This window comes from Larimichthys crocea, chromosome XI (genome assembly GCF_000972845.2).
Source record: "Larimichthys crocea isolate SSNF chromosome XI, L_crocea_2.0, whole genome shotgun sequence".
In the NCBI taxonomy this organism is placed as follows: Eukaryota; Metazoa; Chordata; class Actinopteri; family Sciaenidae; genus Larimichthys; species Larimichthys crocea.
This window is the reverse complement of record NC_040021.1, coordinates 23,953,484-23,972,499: the sequence shown is the minus strand read 5'-3', so window position 1 is coordinate 23,972,499 and position 19,016 is coordinate 23,953,484. Positions and strand designations below refer to the sequence as shown.

The following is a 19,016-nucleotide window of genomic DNA, read 5'->3' as shown; positions in this document are numbered from 1 at the left end:
CTGCAGCCTGCTTATTTATAGATGCTGCCCAACCTGCTGCACTGGAAACTATCTCAGTCTGCTTCGCCCACCTCTTTGATTTACCCTTTGTTCTCTTTGTGATCAGAAATGTGTTTTTAGATAATCAGAAGATTACACACATTACTCGTGTGTGTGTGTGTGTGTGTGCGTGTGTGTGTGCGTGTGTGTGTGCGTGTGCGTGTGCGTGTGCGTGCATGATCTGGACTGCTTTTTCTGTGTAGGAGTGTGGTTTGGGCTGATGCATTTATATTTTCAGCTGTTTGACGATCAGCCAGGGAACAGAAACAGAAAAAGACAGAATGCGTGACCATTTTTCAACCATGTATTGGTAACATGCCAGTACAATATATGTAAGGCAAGTTTGTGCTGTCCTTGCATGGAGTTATCATGATACCAAAATGAGTAGCCATGATACTATACCAGACAAAGTATCACGGTTTCAGGTATTATCGTGATACTGCAGCCTTTTTTATTATTATTTTTATGAACAGCAATGCATTGGTACAAGTTATAAATACTTATTAATTACTTATAATGTTGTTTGGTGCATAATAAACATTATACTGGTAAAGTAAGAATTAGACTGAAACAAATATGTGAGTGCCACTGACGACAACATCGTGGCAGACTCGCCGCTCGGGCCTGGTGTTTCTGCCATGGTGAGTGTGTTGTCTCATGTTTGTGACTGTAAGCCATGCGAGCATCTGAGCGAGACAGAACTTTAGCTTGATGTTTGTTTTGAAGCGAGTTTCTATTGAAGCAGAGCTGTCTTCATGGAGTTCATTCTTGCCGGCAGAAACAACGAACAGCCAATCAGCTAACAGACGGGCGGACCCAGCGCATGGAAACAGCCTATCATATCCCCGGACGTCACCAGTAACAGGCAAACAGCCAATCATTCAGCAGCTGTGTAGTTTGGTTGCAGTAGTTGCCATGTCGGTTTGTTTACAAGGGAGTAGCATGCAGTGAGAAGCCGGGTGGAGAGCAGAGGCGGCCGCTATTTAGCGGAGACTGGCACCGATAGTATAGTAATCCAAGAATTTCTAGTATAGTAGGAACCGTTACGATTTGGCACCGTGGGGTATCGTGGAGCTCTAGCCTTGCATGACTAAAGTTAAAGTGTGTCTAAAGTTGCTTTTGGACCTTTTTAATTGTTCTGTAGTATTGTCTATTTTTACTAACTTTTCTAGGCGATGAGTAACTAGGGCTGAGCACCAACATCAGTGCCCTTAAAGTCACACTCACTCCAATAAAGTCCTTTTATTTAATACCTGGTGTTGAAGAAGCTGTGGACCTTGTGGACGCATTGCAGCTGTCCACCTTTCTTCATTCTTCATCACGTTGCTTGTGTTCCCAGTCTTTCCTGGATATTCTTCCACAGACTGTGTGAGGCTGCGAGCTGCAGTAGTTGCAGTAGTACTGTCACACGTTGTATTAAAGAACGCTGGCAGTGATTGGCTGCAAGCAAAATCATACACGTGGTCATTTATTTAAAATCTGGATACAAAATAGAAGTAATGCAATTATTGTTTGACTGTAGAAGTTTCATACGTCATTAAAAGGTTCTGATACTCGACCTGTGTGAAACTGACTTTAAATGTCAGGATAAAAAAGGCCAGGTTTCAGACCATCAGTCACCACTTCTTTCGCTTTGTACTATTTCATCTTTGGTCATTTTGTTGATTTCTGTAGCTGTTACCATAGAAACTAAACAGTGATTTGTGTATTACTGTGTCAGCATTTGTGCCTGATTTGGGGCAGTTTGCCATTCATTCCTTATCTTGTTCTGTTCGTGCTCATAAGAAAACATTTAGTCCAGACACACTGTTTGTGTTGGTTCAGGATGTGTTGACCTTTTACTTCCTTCAGACATTCTGAACAGTTGGAAGGAAATCAGAACTTTGAGTTTGTGTTGCGGTCGTCTGGTGTAGGACTAGACAAAGTTTTGGACCTCGTTTGTAACAACCAATAAATTTAACCTCAAATCAAATAACCGATAAGTTGATAAGTTCAGAATCTCTTTAATAACTGTGATATTTTATTGGACATTTGAACTATTGAATTTTCATACAAACTGCTGTTTCTGCAGAAATCCAGTCAAAGTCAATATTAGTAACCGCTGTTATTTTTGTATCACTTTGGAATGGATGCTGGCAGTCGCTGCTATCGTTGCTTTACGCTGTCACTTTGATGTTTTGTTGATTTCTGTCTTATTGTTTCTCCTCTCACCCCCTTCAACCCCTCTCTTCCCCTGCACTTCCCTCCTTCTCGCTCTCACCCTTCCTGCCCTTCCTACAACTGTCCTTTCCTTCTCTTTTACTCTCCCAACTTTTCACCTCCCGCTGCCTCGGTCACCCCCTTCCCCTCTCTCTCTCTTTCTGTTTCCTTCCTCAAACTATCTCACGCAGAGGTTGTGGTGGAGTATGAGTACGAGGCGCTCCATGATGACGAGCTGACCCTGCGGCTGGGCGACATCATCAAGAACGTGCGCTACATAGAGGAGGATGGCTGGATGGAGGGAGACCTCAACGGGAAGAGGGGCCTCTTCCCCGACAACTTTGTCAAGGTGAGAAGAAGACAAAGACATTTCTGTTGGTTTTGGTACAGAATAACTCTAACAGAGTTTGCTGTCTGTGGAGCAGACTGTGAACTTCCTCTGAGGTTTCAAATGCCTTTGTTGATTGTTGTTCCATTAGAGATAATCCCGCTGAAGCGGCGAGCGTTGTCAGACCGCGGCAGTCTGCGGCTCGGAGCGGAGGTCACAGGCTGCAGCAGATGTGGTCACTGATTTCTTGGAGACGCACCCACATGTGGGAGTGCTGTGTGCTTTGCAAGACAAGAAATGTGAGGCATGCTGTTCGTTGAGTCACTTAAATGTTTCTGCAGAACAGAAGAATGAAGAGAATAAGCAGGTGTTATGATTTCCAGCCCAGCGGTGACTCAGTTTTACTCTGTTTTCCATGATCTGATAAAGGCGTGCATGAATTCAGAAGAACAATCCCTGTTGCTAAGTTTCCTCTGAGGCTGCGCTAAGCACAACGATCTAAATATACTTTGACTTCTCCTCTTCTCTCAGGCTTCTCTCTGGAGGTCGAGTAAGAACAGGGTGTTTTGTGTTGCCTTTTGCTTCATTAATATTAACGAGCCTCTCTTCTGATTAGCTGTTTTCTGAGTGACACACAGCCAGGCCAACCACAGATAACGGTTTGTCGTGTGGGTGGGCTCCAAGCTGTTATGACAGCTCGTTTAAAGGTTGATAAACTCAGGCTGTGTGGATCGAGTGTTTTGATAGTTCCAGATATGTGTTTTATTATAACACTAAATCTACAACATCATATGTGTGTAAACAAACGTGCAGACATGAAGAGGCTGCCCTGCTGTTGTTGTGACTGATCAGTTCATTGATGGTGTAGGTTTCAGCTCAATGAAAGTATAGCTTGTCCTCGAATGATTAGAGAGATCTCAAATGACATTCACATATTTTCGATTATATACTCACATTTTAAGTTGAAAGTATCTGGAATGAACTTACCGCATCACTGTAAATATTGTGAATACGTATAAATCAATGAACTGTGTGAACTAACCAATTAAAGATCAACAAATTGTGTTTAGGCTCCTCCAGAAGGTCAAACGTTGAAAGTCAGATTTGATAAAAACAGCCAAGGACTGATATGAACCAACCCAGTGTTTGTGCCTTTGGAATACAAGGTCCTGATAACACCGGTGGGGAAGCACGGGTTAGTGCACTGTGATGTGAATCCTCTGGATCTCTGCTGCTCAGGCTTTAGTCAGCTGTCAGGAAAATGATATTTTAGATCAGTACAAGGCTACATGATTGTCTTCTGTTCATCATGGCTAAAAAAAAGACATTCAATGAATTCAGTCAATCCAAATTTTTATTGTTGCATGATGTGTGAAGTGTCTGCATTGTGGAAAGTTATTACAACGTGCACAAAAATGTCTGTCTTGAGTCTGTTAACGACGACATTGATTAGCACATGTGCACCTGCCACACTTTAAGGGCCTGTTTTGACCTCAGGCGTCCATCTGTCTGCAAGGGGTTCACTGGACCAGGCTGTGAATTTAACAGTTGCATCTACACTGATCACATCCCTCAGTTTATGTTCATTGATGAGACATCATCTCTGGTTATGAGTGAAGCCACAGAGGTTGACAGCGTTCATATTCTACTTTGTTCAGCCTGCCAGTAAATGCCGGCTAGCTAACGTTAGACTGATGTGAGGAAACACACTGATCATTAAAGCCGATGTCTGTGCTCTACTTAGATGAAGAATCTGCTGTGCACAGTCCAAAGCTGAACGGGATAACCTGTCATTTTAGATATGCACAACAGTGACTGGTGGCTGGTGCAGGTCTTCTATTATTCCTGCTCAGCTGTCTGCACACGAAGACCTAAAGAATAGAATTCAGTAATGTTTTTATTTTGCTGCATTTAGCAGGAAAACGTGGTGGTGAATTATGCCCAGTCCTAACCTCTGACAGAAAACTATGATGAGCAATAAAAATATTGTTTTCTGACCAAAGATGAAGGGAAATGGCATTTTTACATTCTCCAAAGTTTACGTACTCCACCTGAATCTACTTCGTCCTTTAGTGAATGCACCGTGCTGACATTTACGTTACATACAAGGCTGCAGTCAGACAGGATCAGGCACTGAGCGACCAGGTGTGTGTGTGTCTGTGTGTGTCTGTGTCTGTGTGTGTGTGTGTGTGTGTGTGTGTGTTTGTGCTGAACATAACCGCTGTCAAACAATCAGGAAATCTCTTCTTATTTCGCCAATTAAACGGCTTTTATCAACGCTGGCGCTCCCCCACTCTCATTCATTGTCTGTGTCTATCACTCCCTCTCTCTTGCAGTGTAAATTAAGAGCCAGACTCAGATTTAGAAGCTGGTACATGAAAGTCAGCACACACACACAGGTAGAGTATCAGAGTTTAGTGTATGAATCCACCTGGATGGTCTCAGTTTCAGAGACATTTCCGGCTGACTGTGGAGGGTTTGACCGGTCTGATCGTCTGATCCAGCTCAACTTCTCCACTGCAGGTTGCTACATTTTTTTTTTTTTTTTTTTGGAAGACCAAAACGCACAACCCCAACTCAAATGAATAGAAAAACTTGCATTTGTGCCACACTGCTGGATCCACACTGAATGCACCCAAAGGTCCAGTGTGTAGGATTTAGGAGCATCTAGCAGTGCAGTTACTGACTGCAGCCCACTGACTACTGTAGTAGTTCAACATGGTGGACTCTGTGGAAGAGGACCTGCTGTGTCTGTAGATATAAAAGACAGAAAATCAGTTGTATTCAGAGTGAAATGCTGACATACTGTAAATTGAGCGTGGACTGGGCTCGATGCTAAATTGAATAAATGTGATGATAGATATCGACTAAAGCATGTTTAAGCATCTGATTTCAAAGTGTTCCATCCATGTTTGAGACTCAGTGTACAGCTCATGATTACACACCGTTAAGTCTTCAGCTGCAGCTGACCAAAACATACACACAGTATGTGTGCTTTTGGTAGAGCTGAGTCACACTCTTGTCTTGTTATTACTCCGTAGTACACTTGAGGAACCCGAGCACTCCACTGTGCAATTTTCCTCTTCTGTGCTCGACGCTCACACAGCTAACACACCGTGAAATGACTCACTCCTCTCTCTCTGTGTTTTTCTCCCGTCTATAATCCTACGTAGTGAGATAGGTAATCAGCTAAGCAGCCTGGCGCAGTCACTGAGCTCGGATAGTTAATCCTCTAAGGAGCCTTGCCGGCTGTTGAACTTTGCACCCAACAGCGTTACTGTTGTCTGAGATGTTGTTCTTCCTGCTTCCTTTAATTGACGTAGCTGAACAATCGGGGGACATGAGACATGCCTGTGGGGGATATGGTAAGGAATTCAAGAGTGTTTCATTATAGTTAGTTAGTATCCTGAAAGTCAATGTAATCAATGGAAGACTGACTCGATGATAGGACGGTCTGTGTGTGTTTCTCCAACCAGTCTCTCTTGGTGTGTAAAATTGTGACGTGACTGTTTTCATGATAGATCGAAGGAGTAAGCACATGACATTTTTAAGCCGTTACATGATAATAATATATAATTAAAGTACACCTCCAGGCTACAAAATAAAGTGCCTTCAAATGTCAGTGCAGAAAAAGGAGGAACATCACGCTATTTCTGGCTGAGAAGCGCACCACCAGGCCTCTCTGTCCAAACCAACAATAAATTCCTTTGCAGCCTGTGCATACAGCTGATTATCATATACAAGCGCTCTCCCACCCTCAGTGTACACTCACTAGCACCAAGCAAGAGACAGAACTCAATTCAACACAGACTAAGTCAAAGTCCAGTATATGGCTGCACCGTGTGCGCTCAGCGCGATAAATTGTTGCTGTAATGTTTCACAAGTAGTCAGTGGTTACTAGTGTGATCAAGTGATATAATATCTTTTTCTGTAGTGGCTCCAGTGTGCCGTAAAGTGTCACATGACATGGTTAAACTTAAGATGTTGCAAGAACAAAACTTTCCACTCATAGATGTTAAGATGTTTGATTCAAAACCGAACTTACAACAGAAAATGCATGATTTCAACACTTATGCTTTCAACGTCAGGAGTATGCTTCAGTTCAAACATGCACAAAGTGTGCAAGTCAAAAATACTTCATTTCACTTCTTCTCACTGTTTACCTATTCACCACTGTCTAACTGATATGATGGAATGAAGCAAATGACAGAGACGGTAGAAAGTTATGAGCACAGCATACAGTTTGAAGTGTTTTTCTCTTTTTTATTGGAGCGTGTGCTTGAAGAATATTCGACGTAATCGATGCGTATCGATAAAGATATACATGGGAAGAAGAAGAATACTAAAGTAGGTAAATGACAGAGGTTAAAGATCACTCGTCTCGTCCACATAAGCACTGATCTCAGACACTGTAGGAGCTGAGGGCTTAAACCCATCCACTGTCACGGCTGTAACAACAAAAAGACATTCCACATCAGGACAGACTTGCATTAACTTCCATCATAGTACACACCACAGACAGCATGTTCTTTCAATTTCAGGCTCTCTGCTGACATTTTTGGGAGGATTCTGGCGGTTTGTGTCCTCAGTGTTTTTCTTTTATTCGATGCAGGATGGCGACAGTCGGCACAGACTGCAGCACTTACTCACTCACAGTGCCTGACACGTCCTTCTGTTCGACTGTGTCTGCATGCGCAGTGATCAACGTACAGAATGTGGCTGCAGTTGTAGCAAGAGAGCTGAAAATACAGTCCAATACTATGTGATGATATGAAAAGTGTTTGTGAAGCAGAGGAAAATCCCTGTGGTAATATGTGAGTCACTGTGAAGTTTACCCAGCAGACTGAGCTGTGAGTTATAAAGTGTGGGAGCAGCAGAGTAAGACGGACGAAGCAGCTCACAGCAATGTCAACGAGAAGTGTTTAAAATATATATCACAATCAAGAATCTTTAAATCTTCTGAAATCAGTGTAGGGCTCTATTCATGAGGCTGGACTACAGACACGTTGGTGGGTGCAAGAAGCAATATGAAGCCGCCATGTGCTTTCATGGAGCAGGCGGCAGGACTTAGTGGCATTGAGCTGTGCAGTGACGGATTACAACCCTCTCATTTCACGCTTCTTCCTAGCGTGAAGGAGAAAAGAGCTGCTGTTTAGTTTGTTTGTTCTGGGCTACTGTAGAAACATTCTGGACTCTGCTGTGGCATCTGTAGATATAAAAAGCTCATTTCAAGGGAACAAAAACACAACGACTCTTATTTTCAGTTCATTGCACACTAATGAAAACATAGTTATGCATATTCTACTTCATTTGTGTCATTTGCTGCAAATGGGGCCCTAAAACAGACCAGACCTTTAAATAACCCACCACTTTAACAGCAGAATAAAGCATGATTAAAGCACATACTATAAACTATATAGACGATATAAACTTGACAGTCCACACACACATATACCCACACGCTACATTGCTAGGCAACATAATTATCACTGATGTTTTGGAGAGTGAGTTAGTTGTTGGACCCCGTCTGAACGGCATTGTGCGAAATATTGTGCAGCAGTCTGCTCGAGGTTTAACGTCTCCGCTTGCCCAAAGCTGGAAGAAGCTCTGCAGCTCAGTGAAGGTGGACGTTTCTTCGCACATAGAAGTCACCGCTGGAGAATCCGCATATACCATAAATAAATACCATAAACTTATATACCATAAAATAGGCATTTTCTCTCCACATCCCAGAGGAATGGCACCCACACACGATGCTTACCGAGGTGTTTTGTTAAGTGATGCTTTGGCCATAATCCTAACCTGTATCTGTGACCGCATGGTCACACATGCAGTGTTATACTGTGTGTGTTAGCTTTGCAGATGAGGTCTAAGAGGTTGGGGTGTTGCGTGTAATGTAGATGCAATCTTTTTCTCCCTTCAGCAAAACCATGTATCCCGACAGATTTATGACTCCAGCTGTACCGAATAAGTGTTGAGCTTCAATATCAGAGGGCACCGCGCCTTCCTCATTGTGCCATCTCCTCCCTTTATTGACCTCCCCTGTTGGTGATAGAAGTAAATTTTCATTAGATGAAAGCATTACAGGATAACTGCCTCCTGGTGGATCCGCACATGGTGATTGTGAAACTGAGAGATAACCAGGCCGGTACTCGTACTCATGGAGATGTTCCATTCCCCACAATGAGAGAATACCTCTCTAAAGATCGATAAGACTCACAGCTCTTCTTGTGCTATCATGTTTGCCAGCGTAACCATAAGAAAAGAAGACATAAACACGAGAGAAAGCTCTGTCTGTTAGCCGACTGCTGGAAGACGACACGACACACACACACTTCGTTCTGTCAATTTATGCGAAATCTTGTGAACACCCAGCAAACGGAAAAACAGCTTGCGAGTGTTAGGAGTGTGTGTTTTGTATATGTGCTGATGTGTGGTCTCACTTTTTCAGCGTTTCTGAGCACAGGCTTTTTCTCACTCTTCAGCAGTGTCACACCCACTACACACACACACACACACACACACACACACACACACACACACACACACACATACACACACACACACAGTGGAAACTGTTAACTTTAATCATCATCAATCGTCTTGACCTCTGTAGCAGATTGTGTGTTACTGTTTGGTCTGTTGCCTTTGCTCTTATGTCTGTCTCAGTGCCTGGCACACACACACACACACACACACACACACACACACACACACACACACACACACACACACACACACACACACAAACTTCCTCTCCATTGGAATTGCAAAGTCAGCAGTAGTGAACCAGGAAGTGGACTGTGGGTCACTGGTTATTTTTAAGAGCTGAAATCTGCAGTCCATCTCGTTTGTTGGTGTGTTTATGTACTAATCGTTTGATAGCTAGTTTATTTTGATAATTAATAATTGGGTACTGACTCTGTGCGAAGCAGCAAAAGGCTTGGCCACCTTTTTGAGTGTGTGTCTAAAGAATGCAGGGATTGAATCTTGAAATGGCTGGAAATGGAAATGTTAAAAATATATATCATAATAAAGAAGAGCGTCTCATTAAGCACCGACTAAAATCCACCAAAAGCTGATTCTGACTCGCTTTTGACCTCTGCCTCCCTCCATCACATCTCCCAGCATCTCAAAGTAACATTAGCCAAACGTTTGTGCGACAAAACAACGTCATTTTGCGACATTATTGCTTAGCCGAATGTAAAAATCCAACAATCTGTGTTCACCTGATTATGTGCAGTGACTGCATCGCTTCAGAATGCGTGCATCTCAGAATGTACAAATTTCAACACCTCTGATGACTAGTTAGAAAGGCCTGCTCCTTTTTTAAAAGTGTGATCACATCCATCATGTGACACGCGTGCTTTGAAAAAGCTAGACCACTAAGTCACTAACGAACAAGACGGAAGAGAAAAATAATTTCTGGTGTGCCTTCTTTTTTTTTTCCAGACGTCACACACACTTACAGTTGTTGAGTCAAAATACACTTTGGGACTCCTTGCTTTAGTTTCCGTTTGTTTCCTAGAAAAGGAATCAAAGATTTCAAACCTAAATATGGATGAGTGGATGATGGTACCTGCTGGTAATGATCTGTGAGTTGAACCACTGGTAACTGATTGAAATAGCCATGAGAGCAAACAGAAGGTCATTACTGACTTTGAGTAGTGCAAGAAGAAGACTTTCAGTTTGGACAAAATGGATTGTTTAAACCACTTTAACCCCTATCAAGTGGGTTTATAGTCACCATATAGCCCGGCTTGTTCCTGCTTCGTGTCAAATAATGTCACACTCACACAGGCTGGGGCCTTTCTTGTCGAGTTAATGTGTCCTTTCTGTGTCTGCATGGGTCACCTTTCATTTCCCTCCTGAAGCCCCAAAACATGCAGATCAGGTTAGTAAATGTGGTTATTTGCCCAGATGTGTTTAGGTGATTTCTCCAATGTGTACTCCGCCTCTTCCCCAGAGCATGCTGGGATAGACTTCAGCCTTTTTAGGACCCCCCCCCCACCTCTGTGTATCCCTGTCACTGTTTAGTGAAGGTGCGATGTGGACTTTGTGCCTGTTGTCAGGGAGTTCCCCAGGCTGGGAGAATGTGGCAGCTGTTTTACAGCCTGACTCGTGACGTGTCCAGGATCATTAGCTGTAGCTAGATTTAGCATGAGTGGGCCGTAACTAGCACAATGCCGCATTGAGCGCTGACGCAGGTTGCCATAGTTATGGCTCACTTTGTGTCTCTTCAGCTCAGTGGAATGCACATCGTCACACACATCTCACTTCCTCTTCATGTTATGTGAAACTGATGCACCTTGTTTCACATGTCCACTCTCTGCATTGTGTTTGTCACTCATGTGGTTAAATGTTTCTCTGACCACATCACCACACTTGTTCCCTTTTGGACTGCTGCCAAACACACAAAGGTTTTCTGGGGTCATTATTTGTCAGAGTGTGTGTATCCTCACCTCTTTAATTGGTTCATTTGGGGTTTAAGGTCGGGGTTAGAACATTAGCGTTATGGTCAGTGGTCAGGAAACGAGTCACACCCCTGCTGAGTCACAATATTTCGAAAGCCATTAACTCATGTCTGCTACACGTGTGGATGGATGTTTGTATTCTAAAGGACAGTTTGGGATTATTTTAAGCTTCATGCCTGTGCTCCGTCTTTGAAGATCACTTGGTTACTTGGAGCTGCCCTTTCTTGTATGCACAGTAGCAGCCTTCAGCATATCTGTATGTATAAACCATTCTTCCTATTTTTTGCTGTGTGTCTGGTGGTTTTTTTTAGGAATTAAAGAAGGAATCCAAAGAGGTCAAGGAAACAAAGGCCGAGCCAAAAGAGGAGACCTCCCAGCCTCAAAAGAGAGAGAAGAGCGCGGGGAACGTGGCCCACCTGGTTCAGAGGATGAGCACCATCGGCATCCCAACCGGCGGCTTCCAGCCTCAGCCACCAGCAACGGCAAAGAGTAAGACGCTGTAGTTTGTTTGTGTGTTTGGGCAAAATGCCTCAGCATCTTATTCACGAGTGACGGTGAAATGCAGTGTGTGATGGGTGATGGCTACATTCCAACAAGTGGCAACCTCCAGTGCTGGGAAATGAAGCCAGTATGGAAGTGCTAAAAAAGTGTAATTCCTTGAGCAGCCACTTGAGACAGGCTGCAGAAGTTTTTTTGTTTACAGCCTGGTACAAAAAACAGTTTTGGTCTCTATAGTATAGTAATTTGTTTTAACGTGCCTGTTCAAAATATATTAAGACTTGCTGGAGTGTGAGGAATGTCTGGAACAGCCGGCTAAACCTGCTGCCAATGTGATCCCATCCTGGGAATTAAAAGATACATATTTCAACGCTATCACTATCATCTTGAACGGAGTAAAGAAGTCTGAAGTCTGACAGATTGAACTGTTCTGTCTTAACTACAGGCATGCCAGCTCATTTTAGGAACAGTTTGTGTACACTCTAACCGGTTCCGGATGTCTATGGATATGAAGGCTTCAGTGTACTCACACCGTCTTTACATTTCTGCCGTTCACTTACACCATCTCTCAGAGGATCCATTCCTGTGGCTCAGGGCAGGTTCAAACAAAGCTGACACCTCTTTGTGAATAATATTTCACATCATGCCTCCGCTGTGTTTGAGCTCATGTGTCCTCTCATGCGGACACGTCCGCGTGTTGCATACCTGCGCCGTGTCCAGTCTTGCTTAAAGATCCTATCATGAGCGCAGTCTTCTCTTTATCTTCTCCCACCTAGATACTGTTGCTGTGTTTCTATTCTCACACAATGCTATGTCTGTTGAGGAATCCCAAGTGTTGAGCTAGAAACATGAATGCACTGTTTAAACCCTGCAGATTTCAAATGATACACAGGATGATGTGATGATATGGCTGAGGTTCTCATCCATTACTGTTAAACATGTTTTACAGTAAGAACTAGAATAGAACATCAAAGCCTGCGACGCTCTGTGTGTTTCCTGTGTTTCCTCCAGCAGCAGCTGTCTCTGCAGTATCTGCTCTCTGCAAACTGCTGACAAGTCACGCAACATGATGTTAATAAGCATGAGAAGTGCTGCCTCTTGACTTCAGTGTGCCTTAATTAATCTGCAGAGATGTGTGAGCTACATTGGAGCAGATATAAACCTGACAAAAGCTTCATGTGAGGGCCGTACATGTGATGAAATAGCAAGCTAAGATGTTAAACTTCACACCCGCACTGTTTACGTACCTGAGAAATGTCAGCTCTATTAAACAACATCGTGTAGAAATTTGTGTTTTTGTGATTTAGCTCTCCCAGTTTCAGTGTAATGTCACTGTGGTAAACGGTGTATTTGTTGTGTTTATGTTCGTTATGATCAAAAACCAGCGAGTCAGCAACTTTGTTAACAGCCAGTAATAGGTGCAAGAACACAAGACATAGCAGCCAGCAACATGCCGATTGCCCTGGTGCAAACACTGCTCCAGTGCTTTGAGCTCACAGTCAAGGCAGCCCGGCTGCTAACAGCAGCTACAGTTGGCAGCCGTTTACTTCACTGTCCATAAGGAAACTCTGTAAATCGCAGGGAGTTGATGCAGAGCAGCCGGAGGACATCAGAGGGAAAACTAGAAAACTATGGTCCAGTTTATGTTCCAAAACAGGTGAAATGATTGGCGTGATTGGCAAGAACACAAAGTTCCATAGTGCAGAAACAGATGTAGTCGCGGAAACGTTACATAATGTTATTTTACATAGTCTACTTGTATTTTTACCATGTGGCAGTGACTGATCAGAGAATAAATGAACATGCTGTAACTTTTCTACTAGAATCTGCTTTCTAACAGAAGTTTTACTTTGCAGTTTTATAAAGACGCTCCTGGCCAGTATTTTGTGTTTGCACCTTTACATTGACACTGTTCCTCCTCTGGTTGCTCCATTCTCTGTGTGCAGCTCTGCTTGTTCAGCAGGGCGTTGTCTGCCGCCTACCACAAGATCACCTTGCGGAACAGTTGCGGAGCTCCTTGCGGGGAGTGTTCAGGGTTCACACACAACCTCTCAACTCCTCGATTTACACCTCGCTTGCTGTCTTAGTCCGTCCCCCCTCCCTCCTCTGCATTCTAGAAAAGAATTAAAAGACGTGCCCGTACACACATGGCTGCGCTCTTCCACGTTTGGTTAAAACACTCACGTGCCACATGTGAGGCCACACAGCAGGTTGGTTAAGTTAACTGTTTGTGTCTCACGCCATTCCCACAGAGCCCAAGAGGAGACGGTGCAAGGTGCTGTTTGACTATCAGCCGCTGAACGAGGATGAGCTGGAGCTGAAAGTCGGAGACATCATTGACATCAACGAAGAGGTATAAGCTTGCAAACATGTCCAACCTTTAAGTGCACCTCGTGTTTTCTTTCCAGCATCGGCCTGCGCCTTTTTTAATTGCTGACCTTTCCAGTGTTTAGGATAAACACCAGGCTTCGGCTCTCGGTGTGTAATTTGAGACATGCTGGTGGAGGTGTAATATTACAACCACTTAATGTATTTAAGCAGTGAAGACATAACAACTGTTAAGTGCTTATTTGTAGTGTTGGCAGGTCAGAGCAAGTTAGAGAAAAAAAACTGTGCAGCAGGTAGCAAAAAGTGCTAATTAATTTGTTTAAGTGTGTGTGACGGCCTTGGAACAATAAACATATTTGTATGTTACAATATAAAAATGGGCCTTAAGCATATTAATTGATACCCTAATTATAACAGACATAAAACATTTTTATTTAGAATATTGAATTTCTGAGCTACACATGTGATAGCCATCAGAAAATACAGAAAGCAGATCTCCTCTCAGTGTCCGATCTCCTCTGTGCAGGTGGAAGAAGGCTGGTGGAGCGGCGGCTTGAACGGCAAGTCCGGACTGTTTCCCTCCAACTTCGTCAAAGAGCTGGACACCGCCGGCGAGGACGGAGAGTCCAATGACACCGTAGCGGACGAGCCCGGTAAGAGGGAAGTGGCAAACAAGCAGAGCCTCATAACCACGAAGGGTGCAGCCAAACTGGAAAAACAGTGGAGACGGTGTAATGGAATTTAATGTTTTGTTAAAAAGGTTAAAGCAGGTGCTGCAGTTCAGTGAAGAGCTCTGTGTGGTGTCAACTCTCTTCTATTAGATTAAAGAAGTTTTTATGCAGTACATTTTTATTATTATTATTATTATTATTATTATTATTATTATTATTATTAATTCATTGTTTGTTTAGTAATAGAGCTGTTCAGGAGTGACTGCAGCCCAACTGAAACAAGCCTGAACAAGAAGCTCACTGTGCAGCTGGATGTTTCTAAACGTTTACCTGCTACTTAAGTGTGTGTGTGTGTGTGTGTGTGTGTGTGTGTGTGTGTGTGTGTGTGAGAGAATCCACAACTTGAGTTTGACATTGTATGACCTTATCTGTTCTTCAAACACACTTTTAGCACCCCGTGGTGGCTGATCGGGGAGTAAAACGCATTTCTGCCAAGATAAATGACGTATTCTGTCCTATGCAAGATCGCAGCAGTAAGATGAGATACATGTGGTTGAGCTCACGCTGTTGTATCTCCTCTCCAGATGGAAGTGGAATGGAAAGCACCGCCGCCCCCACATCGCCTCAACCGGCCTCAGGGAACGGAGTTATTGGGCCGCACAAGAAGATTCGAGGCGTCGGCTTCGGAGACATTTTCAGAGAAGGGTCGGTCAAACTAAAGGTTCGACTTCCGAGCCCCGAAACAGAGGAAAGGAAGGAGAGAGTAAGTGTGACGCAAACCCTGCAGGACAAGGAATGTTTTGTATATTTAGACACGTGACAAAAAGTATTAGCAACATCGGTGAAAGAAACAGACGTTAATCCCTGTGGTTCATTGTTGCATTACATAACACATAATGTGACATAAAAAAACATTAAAGTTACATTTTTAGAATATTTTTAGAGCATCTGAATCATAACAAATTTCTGACAGACACGTCTTAAAGGGCCAGTATAGTGACACTCACATCCACTTCATGAAGCGTTCAGCTGTGAGACAGAAATCTCTCCAGCTCTCTCTCTTTTTTTGTTTACTTATTGCACAGCTTTCCTGTCTCTTTCCATGTGTACAACCAGGAATGATTGTCTGAAAATGCACTCTGTTATCTCCATCGTGTGTGTGTCCCTTCACTTTAATGTCACACTTCAAAACACTGTCACATGACTTCACTCTTGTGTTTCCCTTCCATGGTCTCCTGCCCTGAAACAGTACTTTAATGTTCTTTAATGGCTCACAGCAGCTCCAGTCCACTGTGATCTGGTGAAACATCCAATCAGCAGCCAGCAATTCTTTTTTATATTCCTTTTTTTTTCTTCTTTTTCCTTTTTTTCTCTTGGTAAGAATACAACACATGGTCATGGACCTTGTGTTCATGCAAATCAGATGAGTGTCAGCCATACTTATTTACATCTGTAGTTTAAGTAAATAAAAAATGTTCATTTGCGGTAGGCTAAGTAAACACCCCCGTCATCCTCAGTAAAATATCGCAACTACATCTGTATGATGATATTTCCCGGCTCAGCTTGACACAGATTTACCCTCTACCCTGAAAGAACAAACCCAGATCCATGTAAGACTTGTGTTTGTTGTGAATACACGTGTTGTGCTGTCATCAGCACGGCATTACATTCAAGCAGGAAATGTCTTCAAACTGATTCACTCTTCTAAATTGACATCTGTACTCAGGTCAGTGACAGGTTAAGAATAACACAGACAAACAGGTGTAACAGTAAATTAATAAGTTAACTTTTATAGTTTTCTAAAACTGTCCTCTCTTTTCCTTCCTCTCTCTCACTCTCTCCTCTTCACACCAGCCCTCTCACTCTCTCACCACTAACACTGCTTCCTTCACTCTCCTCATGTCGCATGCTTTCACAACTTCTCTCCCCTTCACAGGATATCCCCATTTTGGCCACATAATCTTTTTACTGCTCTGCCTTCTGTCTGCAGTCTTTGTGTTTGTTTTTAATGTTCTGTTATACGCCTGTCTGGTACTTTTAGCTGCTCAAACCAAATGCTATAAATTTATTCCTGTTTGTGACTCACTAATCGTCACCTCTAATTTGTAACATCAGACAGTTGTAAAGCAGAAAAGATAACGAACTTTCTGTTTTCATTCTTTGCTTTCTTTCAGTATTCTTTCTTTACAACGCTGACCCGCTAACCCCATAATTAACGGCATCATTCATAAACATTTATACTTAACGGCACAGAGTTCCTCTCATTCGGTTCAGACACAAACACAAAGCCACATATCCACTCATGTACGATAAATCATTTCCATCTGTATGGTTTGCTTCATTTTAGCCAATCCCATCATTACCATCTGCTGCAAAGCCCAACATGACAGACTCGCAGAGAGCAGACGGAGACAACAAATCCAAAGGTAAAACACTGTAAAAGTACTGCATAAAAGAGAGATGCTTTGACGTGGAGAGTACCTTTAATGTCACCAGATTGTCTGTGTGAGACATTCACTTATAAAGTTAGCCTTGTTAGCATGGTTTGCATCTGTGATTTGTTTCTCTGTTTAGTTTGAATATGATGAAATATCACTTGCTAATATTAATGTTTACATTTCTACCAATTGTACACCATGTGTTGTCTGTATGTTTGTGAGATAAGACAGAATCTTTACAGCCCTGAGAAATATGTCGACTGTCTTAAAGCAACATTGTGTTGAAATTAGTATTTTTCTGCCTCCAGTTTCCGAATGTGATCCCACTGTCGTAAATATGGACAGCTGTACACGTGTGTTCTGATTATATTACTCATGGTCAAAAAGTAGCGAGTCGGTAACTTTGCTGACAGCCAAACATCAAGCAAGGTCAAAAACAGCAGACATAGCAGCCAGCTTTTCCAACGTCTTCTTGCTCTTTCACTCTCTCCTCGTCTCTCCTTAGCCTCCTCCAACAACGTCCTCTTCAGTCTAATCACCTCTGCCACTCTGTTCATATAGGCTTCTGAATTACATTGTAAGCTTGCCGAGCTCCAGTTCTTGCACGGCAGCAGTTCTGCTGTTAGCAATACCCCAGGTCCTGAGCCTGAAAACCAACTCTTTCCTGCAGTCCAAGACACGTGTTACGAAGACTAATGGCAAAACCCCACCAGGCAAGTCACGGTCGTGGCTCTGTTTTGGTCCATTCTCTTTGCAAACTTGTGGCCCCACCGGTGTTTTGCCCGCCAGACTTCATTAACTTGCTTAGATTTGGTCTTTTTTTTTTCTTGCTTCTAAACTGACATTGACTACAACGGCCGTCAGTCAGCTCCAGCAGCCGTGGCCTGGTGGAATGCATCAATTCCACTGGAATAGCTAACATTAGCTAACAGCAGTTAAAGTTTGCAACAGCTCACTTTACTGTCTATCAGGAAACTCTGAGAGTTGATGCGGAGCAGCTAGAGGACATCAGAAGGAAACCCAGAAAACATTTTCTACATAAAATGGTGTGGTGATCAAGTTACAGAGTGCAGAAACAGGCCGAGTGGGAATGACAGACACCATTCACCTGATGACATGTGAATGTAGCAACAACATGTTTTAAAATTTTATGGCGGAAAAGTTACACAATGTTGCTTTGAGACATTTGTATTTGTCTGTGTGGTTACATGAATTACAGCTAGTTGTATACATGTCTGGTTTGCTTCCTTGTTAAGACCCCATTATTTGTGTTTCCTCAGCAAAAGAGTACTGTAAGGTCACGTTCACTTTTGAGGCTACGAACGAGGACGAGCTGAGCATAAAGGAGGGCGACATCATCCACATCCTGAGCAAGGTACGTTTTCACCGCCTCGTTCCTTCAAAGTTGTGGAATTAAATGATAAAACAGCTTTTTTAAGAAGAGTGCAAAGGTTCAGTGAACTCTTCGGTGTCAGCAATGAATCTCAACCTAATAAACAGGAAGAAATGCACTGAGCCATATAATCTGACCTAACCTGCTCGATGGGTTGTCTCGCGTGTCTCTGTGTGCTCGCTCACAACTGCAGAACTTATTTAAAGCCTCTTCTGAACTCAAATGGGACAGATTCTTCAGAGTGCTCTTCTTTTGTTCGACATCATGAATCACTCCTACGCCAGATTGAACGAATTAGCCTCTCACTTAGCATCCATTTGCTCTCTGCTTCCAGTGTTCTAACTGGATAAAACGTAGTGGCAGTCAGCAACTTGCAGTGCATGGAGGCCGAATCTCGCTCCATTTAAGACCCATATCCCGATATCTTTTCATCATATTGTTTTAGCAGTGTAGTTCATTTGCAACATATCTGTCCACTCCACTACAAAATACTAAGAGAAGAGAAACCAAGTTCTGTCTCTGGGGGAAATGGTGTCAAAACAATCAAAACCTTTCTTTAACGTTTTTATGTAACACAGGCCCTTCTCCAACGTCTCCTCATGACCAGTCATTATATTTAACACAAGAGTCCCTTCAGCAAATGGAACA

The 19,016-nt window shown here is 43.0% G+C and overlaps 1 protein-coding gene across 1 annotated transcript in view; it reads left to right on the top strand.

The window, feature by feature from the left end:
- Positions 1 to 19,016, top strand: part of cd2ap (CD2-associated protein) — a 55,796-nt gene that overhangs the window by 14,519 nt on the left and 22,261 nt on the right. Inside the window, exons 2-8 of the mRNA XM_010745780.3 lie at positions 2,430 to 2,587; positions 11,352 to 11,529; positions 13,791 to 13,891; positions 14,393 to 14,519; positions 15,122 to 15,300; positions 16,885 to 16,963; positions 18,256 to 18,350. Of these exons, the coding sequence (XP_010744082.1) occupies positions 2,430 to 2,587; positions 11,352 to 11,529; positions 13,791 to 13,891; positions 14,393 to 14,519; positions 15,122 to 15,300; positions 16,885 to 16,963; positions 18,256 to 18,350 (917 nt within the window). The remainder of the gene's footprint in view (positions 1 to 2,429; positions 2,588 to 11,351; positions 11,530 to 13,790; positions 13,892 to 14,392; positions 14,520 to 15,121; positions 15,301 to 16,884; positions 16,964 to 18,255; positions 18,351 to 19,016) is intronic.